General features: G+C 26.4%; 1 protein-coding gene and 1 pseudogene across 5 annotated transcripts; both read right to left on the reverse strand.

Annotated features, from left to right (window-relative positions):
• Nucleotides 1–60: 60 nt before the first annotated feature.
• On the reverse strand, nucleotides 61–14,526 carry LOC145190643 (uncharacterized). 5 transcript variants are annotated; one of them, XM_090090783.1, is made up of 15 exons: nucleotides 14,373–14,526; nucleotides 11,232–12,111; nucleotides 10,839–11,024; nucleotides 7,899–8,188; nucleotides 7,676–7,757; nucleotides 3,678–3,929; nucleotides 3,498–3,571; nucleotides 2,708–2,890; nucleotides 2,398–2,574; nucleotides 2,135–2,284; nucleotides 1,883–1,963; nucleotides 1,521–1,701; nucleotides 1,367–1,427; nucleotides 582–645; nucleotides 61–183 (listed from the first exon to the last, which is right to left on the reverse strand). In XM_090090783.1, the coding sequence occupies exons 2-15, from the start codon at nucleotides 11,385–11,387 to the stop codon at nucleotides 138–140; spliced, it is 1,983 nt and encodes a 660-aa protein (XP_089946909.1). In that variant the 5' UTR covers nucleotides 11,388–12,111; nucleotides 14,373–14,526; the 3' UTR covers nucleotides 61–137. The 5 variants fall into 5 exon arrangements, with proteins under 5 accessions (XP_089946909.1, XP_089946911.1, XP_089946908.1 ...); XM_090090785.1 differs by lacking the exon at nucleotides 14,373–14,526 and adding an exon at nucleotides 12,372–12,507; XM_090090782.1 differs by lacking the exon at nucleotides 14,373–14,526 and adding an exon at nucleotides 12,298–12,454.
• On the reverse strand, nucleotides 5,951–7,314 carry LOC149886715 (uncharacterized; annotated as a pseudogene).
• Nucleotides 14,527–15,341: the final 815 nt, after the last annotated feature.

Consider the following 15,341-nt stretch of genomic DNA (forward strand, 5'->3'; position numbering starts at 1 on the left):
TCCAGTAAATAAAAAAGTAACAAAAAACTAGTCATAAAAATTGTTATTAATAAGTTTCTCTTTCTCTACTTACGCTAGGTTTCAAAATTATTTTCTCATAATAACACAGTTGAATCTTCGAATTCCAATCAATCGATTCAATCGATTTTATCTTTTGTTTTCAGCATCTTCTCTATTATTGCTCTAAAAATGGTGAACTATATTAAATAAGAAATTCACAGGAAAACTAAAATAATAAAGACTCCTAAAGAAATCTATTAACCGAAGTGAAAATTTTTGATTTTACAGTCTTAAAAATTATCATCAGAAGTATTTAAAAATGGAGGATATAGTTTAAAAAGTTTACGAAGAAAATTACAGTAACAATCAAAAATTCCCGAAAAATAAGTCAAGATTTCACATTAAAATAAGATTCTCATAGTAAGCCTCTCATTGTTGATAAATAATTTAATTAAATATCAGATAGTGCTTTAGAAAACCTTTGTAATATTTGAGAAAACGTTCTTATTGTGTTTTCAAGGCCATATTTAAAAGCAACAAAAAAAGAATATCTAGGTTTAAAATCTTCTACAAGAAAATACCTAACAGATGAAGCAACATTGTTTTCTTGCGAAATCTGATTCTTATTCCACTCTTTAAGCAAATCTAGAAAAAAAAAAAAAAATGAAAATAAACTAGAATATTGAATAAAACTCGAAAGGCGAACTTTTTGATAGAAATATACTGCTGATGTCCAATATATAAATATATATTCCAGTAGAGAAAATATCAAGCACAATGTGTATCAATTCATCTTTTAAGAATTTAATGCTGTTTCAATTTGCAGTTGTTTTTAGCATCGGCGTTTTAATTTTTCCGTTAATAAGGAATAATAACGAGTAAAGTACAAACTTCTATATCAGTCTTTTAAAATAAATAGATTTTTTGGAAGCCTATTAAAATAGAATTCTTTGTGTATTCAAAGCAACAAAAGTTTATGGCGAGACAAGTTTATAATCATCGAGACAAGTTTATAATCATAAAAAATTTGTCATTTTTTAAAAAACAAGTTTGACGGATTTATTCAAATAGCAACTTTGTGTAATATTTTGAAAGGTTGATATAAAATAATATGATGTATGTAAGGTATTAAAAAAAATTTTTCGGAAGCTTATATCTCTATAGGTCTAAATATAAAAACTATTTTAAATTCGATTTACTTCAAATGACTAATGTAGAAGTTTATACTTTATTCGTTATTATTTGTTTTAACGAAAAATCACAACGCTGATGCTTAGCTGCTTTATATATTATCAGAGAAATAAAATAATTGCAATTTTTAAAAATCGAACATAAAATTAAAACGTATAAAGAACGTTAAACGTACCTGCGACTAGTATTTCATCACTCACATAATCACCATCAACATAATGAGTGATTCTTGCATTCTAAATCCATGTTCTTAGTTTAAAACCGAGAAGAAAAGCCACAAAGAAACAAAAACAAAAGCTCAATATGAAACTTTATAAAAAAAGACTTACACTAAAACGAAACCTGCTCTTCTCCAACTTTGTAATAAACTTAGTTTTGTCAATACTGTATTGTATTTCTGCTTCTTCTACTGCTTTGGCATATCTACAGCTTAACTGACCGATTAAAATGTTTGTCAAAATTACAATAACACTGAACATGTTTATCATAAGCAGTATGACCACACCCAAGCTAACAAATATAAGGACAATTTTTTTACAAACATATCTGAAATAGTTATACTTTTACTGAAAGTCAAGTTGTACTAATTCAGAAAAACTTCTGTAATTTTATTCAAAATTTAAAAGCTAACAACAAAACATGCTACCAATTACAAAACAAAACAAAAGCTACCAATTAAAAATGGACTTACTGATAGCCAGAATAATTATCACTAAATGGAGTTGACTCAGCTAAAGCTCGCACTTCTTTTAACAAAATTGCCCAAAAGCTACTATATACACATAAAGAAGCTACAAAAAGCTACTATACACAAAAAAAAGCTACCATACACAAAAAGAAACTATAAATATCATCATAAAGAAGCACTTAACTTATTGTAAAAAACTTATTTGCACGAACTTGGCTTTTAAGAAAATATATACAAGTTATTCCTATAGCTTACACTTTATCTCCAGCAGACACTGAAGTTGCATTCAATGACAGAAAAACACTACCAGAAAATGCAATAGCCACTACCATGTAAATGATTGCAAACTTTGAGATGTCATAGTAAATCATATTTGCAAATGTTTTAGAATACAATCCAATATACCTAAAAAATAGAGAGAAAAAGTGAATTTTAAATAACATTAAAAAAAGTAAACAACTGGTTAACAAAGGTATAAACACAAGACAATTAAAAGATTTTTTTATAAAGCTACTTACTTAAATGAAGGAAAGTATTTGAAAATCCTGAGAAAATTTATTAAAAAAGCAACTGAAGCCACAGACATTTCAGACAATATATTGCCAGATATTCTTAGTGGCACCATACTTAAGATTAATACTAAGCCAAGAACATCTAAGTAGTTATATACATCTTTAAAATATTGTAGACGCTCTCTAAAACAAATAATATTTTTTAAAAAAATATAAAAATATGAAATTGGTAAACAAATTTTTTTTCTGTAAGAAATAAATTTGATATTAGACAAAAAAAAAAAACCCAAATAAAAGCTTTAATGAAAATATGTACTTTTCCATTTGATCCACTTCTGATATAAAGTAACCTGAAGTAAATATAAGGGTAACCACTTCACACACAGTACGAAGATAATATATCTCTGATATGCTTCTGCTGTTTGAATCAGTTTTAGAGCCAAGGAAAAAGGCTAATGCCATGAACAAAAGAAAAGCTATGTATACCAAAAACTTCACCCTTTAAAAGAGAAAAATTAATTTTGTTGAACAAATAATCTCTGCAGGTTGAAAAATGAACTGAAACGCTTAAAGCGCTACAAGCTAAAAACCTGTTAAAAAATAAGTGGACTCTAAATTTTGCATAGATATAAACCAAAACAGCAATTTAAGTTGATAATATTAATAACTAACTTTTGTGCACTACTTGCACAAATCATTTAAAAAATATTCTGGCTAATGGCTGTGTTCACACATCTATGCTTTTTTTTGGTTTTCTTTTTTCCATTGTTTATACATTTTATGACAGCAATAGGTGGACTTTTTAATAAAATATAATATGACCCTTGTTTATAAAAAAATAAAATTCAAAAAAAAAGAAAAACAATTTGTTGTGCATTTCTGAGATATCATATTGATTGTAATAAGAAAAATGTTTAGAACAATTTTAGCTATTTTCTTGGGTTAATTTGAAAAGGTTTCAAGCAAAGTTCCAAATTTGAAGATTAAATATTTGAATGTCTGGAAAACTCTGCATGGCAATTTACTTTCATATGTCTTTTTTCTTTTTTTGGTTTTTTGAGATTTTTAAAACTTCTAAGTTTCAAAGTTTAACATCCAATTTTTACCTTATCATTTTTCTACCAAACTTTTCCCACTTTCTCTTTACTAACATTCGAACAACAGGATGATGCATGGCTACCTAATAAAGTTCCATAATCACTAATTCAGTATGCTATAAATAAATCAAAATGCAAATATTTTATGCTTTATTTATTCCTATTTTTACTGAAAACATACGAACTTACTTCACTATGGACGCCATCAACAAGAAGTTGCAGACAGGAAGGAGCTCGATGATCAAAATTCATATTAGGTTTACTATTTTTTATAGCTGGCTCACTATTTTGATCCCCATCCAGAAGACGATAATGAAAATGATACCGAGTCGGCAAATGAGGAATGTTTGACCATTCTTCTTCATTTTCTTTGGGATTTTTTAAAGGTACAAAAGGCCAATCAGCATTTATGCAGCAATCAAGAATAGCTGGTATTGTTTTCTAAAGAATAAACCTTTATAAATAACAAATTTAATTAATAACGAAACTTAACTTTTACAGAATTTTTTGATGAATGTGCAACTGAATCTCATTTAAAATTCTCAAATAACTTAATATGGATTTTGCAACTTTAAGTTTATACTTCTTTTTACACAGCACCTATTTATACACCTACATATATTATAAGATGTTATATCTATTTTAAACATATTTGTTTTTAATTAAAGTTGATTTTATTGTGGTTTTTTTAAAAGTTTTATTCTTTTTTTTTTTTAATTAAAGTTAGTTTTATTGTGGCTTTCAGCAAAAGAAGCCTTTTTAAAGCACATTTGTCTTTAAGCATTTTTGCTTATCTTATTAAACATTAATGAGATGATTGAGAATAACTTTTAAACAAAATTAAGATCTAGGATTACAGTTTAGGATTTTTGCTAGATTTTTCTACAGAGCTATACATTTACAACAAAAGGATTTACAAATTAAGTGTTCTAAAGAAATTCGAAATAAAAGGCAAAATAGAGGCAATCTTTTTGCTGCACAAAAAAAAAAAAAAAATTTTAATGAACTCTAAATAAAGTGTATGATGATGATCTAGGTAAACGATTTAAGTGCAACATTTAATACTTAATCCAAACTAAGTGTTAATTAGTGAAGGGCACAATTATTTCAGATATCTAGGCAGATAGATAAATGAACACAGACATAAAAAGATTTTATATATATATATATATATATATATATATATATATATATATATATATATATATATATATATATATATATATATATATATATATATATATATATATATATATATATATATATATATATATATATATATATATAGTTTGTTAAAGTAAAAAAAACAATATTATACTCTAAAAAAAGAAAGTTACACATGCAAGTCTTAATTATTTTGTTCAGTCATTTTTATTATATCAAATTCAGAAACTTTGTATCCATGACCATTTGTTGTAGATGGTGAATTAATAAGGCATAAAACATGATTTCATGGCACCAAACAAATATCTTCTTTTGTGGGCAAAAAGCTTTAACTGGGACCATGAGATGCATGAACCTTATTTTATATTCTTCTACTGCTTCATTTTTCTTTGTTACTTGTCCAACCCACCAAAAGTTATAGCACTTGCAAGCTACATAATCCATGATTATAAACAACCTGTCACACAACAAATTTATCTGGTATATGCACAAGATTAAATATCCAGACATCTGTTTGCTGACTTATCCTTTTTAAAGTAATTGTATATTGTAATTATAATTTGTTGTAAAAACTTGTTAATTGGAACAAAATGACTAAAGTTTCTTATATCTGGCAAGGTTTTTCCTGTAGTAAATCTTGGTATTAATGCTAATTGAACTTTTAATGTAATAAATATGTAATAATGTAATAAATGCTAATTGAACTTTTTTTAATGATCCCTTCTGAAGCATTATAAATTGAAATTTTTTTATACTGGTTTTACAAAATTCAAACATCTTAAATCCATCCAGTTGTTGTCTTTTTTAAAACAAATTTGTACAGTTAATCTTTTGACTGTGCAGCCAATGTCATTAAAAAGAGACTTACTTTAGCATATGGCAAAAAAAAAATGCATTAAGCATCAATATTAAAGACTTCTTTGTGTTAAAAAAGACATTTTTTTGTACAACTCAACCATGAGAAAAGTGTTTAATGTTTTTAATATGTGAAAAGTTTATTTTTATGTAATTAGTAATCACTCTTGCTTTATCATATACTATTATGCTCATTGTCATCAAAAAGGAAGGAAAATGATTTAGATATCAATACATTATTTGATTGACAGTTCATAACAACAGAAAGAAGTTCATAATAAAAGAAAGATATATATAACAATGGCATGAAGTTTTGATTTTGCTTGATGAGCACCAGAAAAACCTTGGGCAAAGGGTGCAAAACTTTGAAAATCCAATGTTTATGTTTGAATGTTGAGTTTTGAATACTATATAAAGTTCATTTAAATTAAATAATAGCAGTCTTTTTTTCATGTGTGGCCTGTGCCCTTTTACTAATGAAATCTTTTTTTCATGGCATCATTTTTGTGGACTCATCAATTGTATAAAAGCTATGAACAAGATCAATTGTTTTATGTGAAAGCAACTCCCCTTTTTTGATGATGGTTTATATAAAGTTCCATTTTCTCTTTAAGCTTTTCTAGTCTCCCAGATAAGGTAATTAGATACATTGAAAAATTCAGCAGCTCTGAGTATGATGTGACTGTTTTTAGTTTATCTTTTAACTCAAAAAGTTCGTTAAGATTTTCATTTTTTAGTTTATCAGTAGGAGCACTGGGTAATGCATAAGATGATATAGTTATAATCATAGGACAACACCATAAACTTTTCATTTGATGCTGCTTTTTCTTTATTTATACCCTGTACTTTTTTGTAGCAACTATTGCATATTTTCCATCCAGATACAGCAGTGTTTTTAAAAATTTTACTATTAAGAGTAATATCTTGACATTTCCTATAAAAAAGAAACAATCACTTATTTCTAAAAAAAAAATATCTAGGCACCATCATTATAAGGCTCATTTGAAAAAGAATTATTGGTTACCACTTATCAAAGATTTTCTAGAAAAGTTTTTACTGTTTTATTTAAGATTTTTTAAATATATTTTTGAACCATTTTTAGTTTAGAGTAAAATAATATAAAATTTACCTTAAACATTTTTCTTCCTATCTCTATATTTATGTTCATTACAGCACTTCTGAAGTTCAAAATACAACTCCAAAGTTATATATTCAAATACAAGTCCAAAGAATTCACTATGATAAACAATTCCCTACAATCAAATTAACTAGCTCTCCATAATAACTCATGTGTTTCATCATTTGAAAATGTTGATGTATCAAGAGTCCTTGTTTTCTTATTAAATTTTATGTTCTTTTTAAACCTTGCTTGTAGCTGTTAATGTTATATTCTAATCCATTAATCACTTTTAAACTATTAAGTACTTTTTTTTATTCTTGTATGTAATTTTACTTCACATATAAAAAAATTTATATGTGAAGTAAAATTTATACATAGCACTTGTTTAGACATGTGATATTGTTTTCTGTTATATATTGTAACCAGTTGACTGATTGAAAGGTACATTGAAAGGCACATTGAAAGTCAATGAAGCCAGTGGTCTGATTGAAAGGTTCATCGCACTAAAAAAATCTTTGAGGAAACATAACCAATTTGGCAAAAAATCCTAATTCACCATAAGTTAGCAGAAAATAAAACATAAATTATTTGAGAACCATAAAGAGTTTCTGCCTTATACTTTAGGGTTTTCCAAATTTTCATAAACCCTTTGATATATCATCAGGTTAGAATTAAAAACTTTAACATTTCTTTTTGAAGTAATAACTTACATATAAAATAATTCATATTTTAAAAATGTACTTAAAAATTAAATAAAAAGCAAGCATTTTAAAAACAATCATTACCTATTAAAATTTATAACTAATTATCTCCCAAAGTATAAAATGGGATATAGAACAAAATAGTTCTAACTTGACGATGTGAAAACTAGCAAATTTAAAAAATAGATTGAAATGTTGATTTGACACAGAATGACCCTGCAGCGTTAACTACAAAAAATTTAAATCATAGAAGATGAAAATAGTTTCAGAAAACCACAGAATATTATTTATTCTAACAAAAAATATGTTTTCTGAAACATTAAAAAAGTTTTAGAAATAAAAAAAACCTTTAGAGTCGGATCACAAACTATATCAGCAAATTTCAGACTAGCATTCATCACCTCAGAAGATTCAAATAAATTTCTGACTCTAAATTAAATAAACTATACAAATAATAATGTATTAAGTAAATTAATTGTAAAACATTATATGAATAGTTTACAAATTTTGAATAAAAGAGATCTTTTAAGAAAGGTTTATAAAATTTTTAAAATTTACTAGTACACAAACCTTTGGTGCAGCATGCTTTTCACTAACAAGCTTGCAACTTCATCATGCCGATTTTTTAAGGCAAGTTCAAGTGGCAGCTTTCCATCATCACTTGTTGGCTCATAAACTAGTCCTGGATATATGTTTATAAACACATGAGCAATATCTTGCAGATTGCGTTCAGCAGCTAAATGCAATATAGTTTTTTTACCATTATTAGGAATTGGTAGTAACCATGCATATTTCCTTCCTTCTTGGGATGGTGATGAAGAGTAATCATCTTGCAATATTATCTTTGCGAATTCAAGAAGCTAGATGATAAAAACCCTTTAGTTAATTATTAGTTTTAATTAACATCAAAATACTGGCATCTAAACTTTTGAAAATCTCATCACTTGCAATTAGTAAACAATATGTTATATCTGATAAACTAGTGATGCTACTTTTACAACTTTTTAAGAAGTTACAGTTACTTAACCTAGTTCTCCACCTTAAGATAAAACTAAAATAAGTAAATACATGAAATTAGTTAATTTCTTATATGTATCTAAATAATGAGTGATACATAAGTTATTAGACAAATTTTATTATATATATATATATATATATATATATATATATATATATATATATATATATATATATATATATATATATATATATATATATATATATATATATATATATATATATATTACTGCATATAAATATAAATAACCCAAAGTAGATGTTAACACCATTTATATTAAAAAGCTTATAAAGAAATTGCACTTTTGTTTTATACACTTTTGTCTATAGGTTTTAAAGCATTACAAGTTATTACGTTTTTTTGTGTCAAAAATTTTAACCATCAAAAATGATTTGTGTAGAGGATTAATTTAAAAGGCTTTCTACTTTTTGAAACATGCCTGTCAGCAATTGTATATTATAAATAGCCTTTAAGGTTGTTCGATTTTGTTCCATAAAGGTATTTAAATATGCTACATTTGCATCATCTAACTTTTTTTTGTGAATTTAAAAGAATTATTTAGATTTGTAAATGATGATTTAATAAATTTTTCAAAGCTATGTATACAGTATAGAAATTTTTTCTAAAGACAAATATCTTTTTGGTCATCAATATTGATAATAATTATTAATATTATTACAAGGATTAATAATATTTTTATCATACAAATGTAATTGTAAGTCATTTCAAAATAGAAGGAATAGATCGAAATACAATCTATGATGACTTAAAAAGACTTGAATCAGTCTTTTTTTTTTTATAAAAAGAACTCATGTTGCCCAACATTCTAGACTAGAGAAAAGAAAGCCAAACAAGAGAGACTTACCTACAAACAAAAAGAGGTCATTCAGAGAAATTTGGGTCTTAAATTCAGAGTAAATCAATCATAAGTTGCTTTTCAATTTAAAAAATATATACAGAAAACATGAAAAGACTTCCAAATGCACTATTGAACAACAAATAAAAGCAAAGAAAAGCAGAAAACCTTTTAACCAATGTTTGTTACAAAAACACTTCTGGTCATCAATGATGAAGAAATACTTTTATTTTGGAGGTGATAACATGCCTTAAAACTCTGGATACTACTCTAACACTAAAGAAACATATTTAGAAAGTCTTTGCTTTGTAGGAAAAGAGAATTTTCCAAAAAGATTATTAACAGGGATAACCTTATCTGACCATGTTATGTTCAAGTGATTGTTTAATATTCTAAGGCTGAGGCAATCATTAAATCAATCTATGTTAATGTTTCAAAAAAAAAACAACTTCCATTCATTCACAAGTATCATCCCAGCTTTAAATATTTATTTTAGCCAGATTTTAGCAAGTTCTTATTACTCTAAAAACTGTCTAAATTGTATGGATATAATGTCAAATATGTTGATAAGGAATTGATATGAATTTTTTACAGTTGTTTATGAAAGGTGTCAAAGAGAAATTGAGATCTATTGCAGATGACTAAGTTTTTTCATATAAGAAATAACTGATTTTTATTCAAAAATAAATACTTTATTTTAGAAAGTATTTATTTTTGAATAAAATAATATTTTTTAGAAAAACCAATATTTTTTCTTTTAATTATAAAAAAAATGTAAAAGTTTTTATTTATTCTGATAACTTATGCATCACCCATTATTTTGGATAATTTTATCATTTTTAAACAAAGGAAAACTAATTTCTAATTCAGAGGGAAAAAAAACATGCTTTTTGAGAAGAAAAGGGTGCGAATTTTCAAAAATGCCTTCATAGTTTTCATTTTAGGGGAAATAAAATTCAAGTAACTAGATTTTAATCTTAGTAACTTGACTTAGTAAATAGATTTTGCTATAAAATCACCACATTCAGTGAATTGAAGTTGAAAGCAACTTCTTGATAACATCACCAAAGATTACTATCTTTCGAATTGTATGGACATTTATTAACACATTTTAACAATTATGATTTTTGCACCAAAACTTAAAAATGGCAATTTAATTTCCACTTAGTTAATTCACAACTGATAGCGTTTAAGAATAGTTTTGACTGATAAACACTTTTTACTGATTAATACTTTTTAATGATTAATATTTTTTAGTGCTTTAAGAAAAGTGTTTTAAAAAAAAGTCTTCACACTCTAATAAAAATGTTTGAAAATAAAAAAAATAAAAAAAAAAAATTTCTTGCTAACATTTAATAACACTAACTAGTGTTTTACAAAATTTCAATACAAATTTAAAGTCTTCAACAAAATCTATTTATGACACTTAACAGAGCTTCATATATTGAACACTTTTTAATCATTTTTAATGTTTCAATGTTTGATAAAATTTAAAGATAAATTTTTTTAATAATGAGCAATATTTTAACTTCTTTTATAAAAAAAAAAAAAAAAAAACTACAGGATAAAGGAAAACACAAGAAATTCTATAGCAATGGATTATGAAGTTGAATATTATCAGTCATCTGGTTTTTACCTGTAATCTGAAACCAGACATAATTTGTGGCTCTTTAGAATGCTTCACAAAGTTGTCATGAACTTCAGTAATTAATGAAATTAAAGGATCCTTTTTTTTAAATAAGAAGTCCTCACAAATACGATCAATGCGAACTTTGTTCATTGCATCTACCCATCCCATTCCAGTACTATAGGCAATTGATACCTAATGATAATAATCACTTTTAAAGCAATTATTAAAAAAAAAAAAAAAAAAAGAAAAGAAAAAAAAAAGGAAAAAAGATGCTTTCATGAAACAATGGAGAAAATTTTTTTTTTTGAGTAAACAGAATAATATAACACTTTATTTACATCCAAAGAGAAATATAATGGTTAATTCTTCCCGATCTTATCAAAGAAATGGAAGACTAACCTTATTCCAAAAGCTATCATCAAATACTTCATTGAAAGGATTTTGCAAAAACTCGGCTGCATCGCTTACTAATTCAATTGCTGATTCTTTTTTAACTAAGGGTATCTCACTTTGGTTAGACATAGGATTATCTTTTTGATAAACACTTCCGTACATTATTAGTTTATCAATGGCTTATGTCATGGCGATATACCAATTATCGATAGGAGCAAATAAATACTATTACAATTTTAAGCGGCTTCTTGTTTACTCGTATATATTTACTTTTATTAACACATTTTCACAACGGAAAAATAATTCAAATTATAAATCACTAAATTTAATATTACTTTTAAAATTAATATAGTCCTTGATAAGTACATATAATTTGAAAAATTAGCATTTTATATATTTAGTTCATTTTTATCATTTCCGTAATAACTCTATTTATAAATAAAGTTTCATCGTCTCCTTTTTTGATAATAGGCATTTGTTGTAACTCATGTGGAAGATCTTGAACATCACTGAATGATACAAGCACCAATTTATCTTTCCTCTTTGACTCTTTTTTAAAAAACTCTACTAAAAATCTTCTACCAATTTTGTGATTTTTTTTTAGAAAGTCGGTGCAGTTATCGGTTGATTTCTTGTCGATGAACTGGGTAAAAGTTGGTGAACATATAACAAGAATCTTTTGTGCATACCTATTAATTATATTATCCAATTTCTGCTCTAAGTCTTTACCTTTTGCTTTAAGCATTAAGGACTCCATAGTTTCCAATAAAAGGTGCCCGCATTTAGAACGAAGTGTTGTAGCAAAACGTTCGGTCTCATTTTTTAGAGTTTCATCACAAAGTATGAGTACACAATTTGTTAATTCGTTATTGGCTGTTCCCATGCCCTACATAAAAATAAATAGAACTTTGAATACTTAGTGAGAGTAATAAACAGTGCAATATAAATAAAAGCTTAAATGCAATAATTTAGAAGTATAGATGTATAATCTTACTACCAGGTACGTGTGGTTTACAAAATTGTAAATTATCGCAAGTATAGAACGCAATAGTTCAACTACATAATTTTCTACCTTATGTAAAACATTAAAAAAACTATAGCATACACAACCAGAGTTAAACAAATTAGATAAAGAAAAGTTCAAACCAAACAAATTCGCCCTATAAGTACTAATCTTTTTAGTTGACAATCTCGTGTGCTTTATTTTGCACTCAGGATTTTTTTCTAAGTAAACAGCTAAATTAACTTAAGTTTAAATGTATTTCTTTTAATGATAAGGACAAGATAATCCGTGCGGAACGAAGTTTAGATCGACTTAAACTTTATTGCGTTTGAGACTGCGCTTCTCCCAGTATAAAAAATTTTCGATCGAAGTTGATTCGAACATTAATCTTTAAATCGAACAGAAATATATAGTTTTTGAATAAAAATTTTTAAAAATAATTTGCAAGGAAAAAGACTACTTTTCTAATAACGTAATCATATGGTACGAACTATATTAAACATTTTTTTATGTGAATTAGCCAGTACTTAATATGAAATCTGTGTTTTAATTCATTAGAAATAAATGAACTAGGCAATGCAAATAATTTGCTCACTTCCTTCTTTACTAAACTTTAGGCATTTCTTTTTACATTGACGAACGGTCCTTTTTAATAATAAAAGAAAATTGATGTAATTTAGTTTTGACTACAATATTCGAAATGAATTTTTAAGTAATATGGCATCCCATGTTTCTATAAGATGGTCCTTAAATTTATCTGAACGCATTGTGCTAATAACACCGTTAATTAAATATATGTTCGGAATAATTAAGTAAGATATTGATAAAAATACAAATTTTTAGGTGTCTGATGATAAAAAAAGACTTGAGTGCTAGAAAAGCTACGATTACCTACACTAAATTGTAATTTTTCTTAAAGTGAAAAAAAAATCTAAAACTTCAACGTGGACCCTTGAATTTCGCTGGTTTCTTTGTAAAATAATTCACTATTTCCATCTTCGAGAAATATTGATTTTACATTAAAATGGAATGATGATCCAAGAAACGAGTTTAAACATTTGAAACCTACTAATTTACAGTTAATGAATGTAACAATTCTAATAAAAATGATTACATATGTAACAAATGTAAATAAAAGGAGAATTGGATTATGGTACACAACCAGTAATGACTCTTAAAAAATGCTGTTAAACCTCTATCTTCATACAAACTTTTCCGAAATTTAATAACCCTGTCAGCATCTACTGTAACTGAGGAAAGATCATTTTTGTCACTCTGTCGTTTTAAAAACTTTTTCACGAAGTCAACTAGTTTAAATCTTTAAATCGGTTAGTGAATATCAAACATGAAATTGTGACAACCGAAACGCCATTGATCAATTAGCAAAAACATTAAAATGAAGAAACATAAAGCTCGACTCGAAATACTCGCAACTTGTTGAAGTATTTCAACTTCTCTTTCCGTGGCTTAAAAGTATACAAAAGGAATTTAATTGCGCATTGTTGACGCATTTTTTGAAATAAAGTTTGGTGAATTTGAGAAGGACAGGATTCGTTAGGTGAAAACGAAAATACTTTCTGAAGGAACCAAAACCAACCACTCAATAAGAAAAGCATTCAAATTTGTTTGAACATAAAAATGTGACATCAGCTGAAAAAAACATCTTTTCAGTGAATGTTAGGTACTCAAAAATACCTAAAAAAGCCATATTTACCATTTCTATCCAACCATTTAAAAATAAAGAGAATTTTTTATAAGAAACGTTCCTTCTTAAACTTTTTTTTTTCTAAAATTCAAAGTAGTATCAGGGGATTTATGAATTAACTTATGCCTATACTGTGCAGAAGTAAATATGAAACTTAGTTGATTGAATATATTCAATCCAGAGTTGTTTCATGGAACTTGAATCTTATTTCCTGCAAAGTCTTTGTATATTGCCAGGCATATTATCTTCTAAAAAAATTTACGTTGGAGTTTTTACGTACATCTACTTTGCAGATATCAGATAGTTAAAATCTCTTGGTTCCAGAACGTCTTTTCTCACGTTTGTGTTTTTTGCATATATGTTTAAAAAAAGAAACTGATTTTTAAATAACGCATTTAAAAAAAAAAAACTGATAGAAAAGTCCTGGACTAAAATCTACCTTTAAAATCCTGAAATCTTTAGACAGATCTTAAATGGTTCCTTCATGAAGAGCAACTATCCTTACAAACACAAATAGAAAAATCGCTCGTGAAAAGCCATCCGATTAATTCGATACAAGTACCATATGTTTTATCACCAAAAACGAAAATAAATATTTCAGAACTTAAACAAATATATTATTTTAACAAAAAAATGCGATAAAGAGACAGATTGCATAAATCGAATCTGTACATAATGATTACATAATAAACATTTATTAAATTTTCAGTTTCCAGCGGAAAAACAAAAGAGAAGAATTCTCGTTTAAAACGAGTAAAATCAAGTTTTTTTTTCTAAGGCAATTCTTCAACAAGAATCCAGAAATGAAATGGTCGCTTATAGATCTTAGGATATATTTAAACGAACATTTTTTTTCTCAATATTTATCAAATGGAATGGCAGTGTTTTTATCAAACGGAATTACAGGGTAAATTCCTGCAATCAAAACATTTATAACTGTTATAAATGCTTAACGTAAATCAATTTAAAATTTCTGTAAAAATTTGTTATGAATATTGGTGATAAAATTCAAAAATAAAAGCAAATGACAGTCAGCATTTGTATGAGGATTAAAAATATTAGTGCAATCAACTGGGATTAACAAGATTAGCATTCACTATTATGCCTAAACGTAGTGCAAAGTTGGACAAAAAAAGCTTGGTGTAAGTTTAGACATACCGTGGTGTGACCTAACAAAGTCCTATGCTTTAAGAAGGTCCTAATTTAAGAAATGACAAATTTCGTATACATATAATAAACATTTAGAGTAAAAAATTTAGTTATTTTATCTAACTAGATATCTAGTTAAAACAACAAAGTTATTTTCCGCAAATATTTCCTTTATATATACGAAATTTGCCATTTCTTAAATTAGGACTTTCTTAAAGCATAGGACTTTGTTAGGTCACACCACGGTAAATCAGAATAA

The sequence above is a fragment of the Hydra viridissima genome, unplaced genomic scaffold (assembly GCF_058129835.1).
Source record: "Hydra viridissima isolate aposymbiotic clone 2 unplaced genomic scaffold, HvirCarnegie_v1 scaffold_6, whole genome shotgun sequence".
Lineage (NCBI taxonomy): Eukaryota > Metazoa > Cnidaria > Hydrozoa > Anthoathecata > Hydridae > Hydra > Hydra viridissima.

Coding starts and splice junctions, on each gene's coding strand:
- LOC145190643 (XM_090090783.1), bottom strand. CDS start 11,387: ATGTACGGAAGTGTTTATCAAAAAGATAATCCTATGTCTAACCAAAGT. Junction 1,702..1,882: donor GATAATTATTCTGGCTATCA/GTAAGTCCATTT, acceptor TATATTTGTTAG/CTTGGGTGTGGTCATACTGC. Junction 184..581: donor AATGTTGCTTCATCTGTTAG/GTATTTTCTTGT, acceptor CACCATTTTTAG/AGCAATAATAGAGAAGATGC.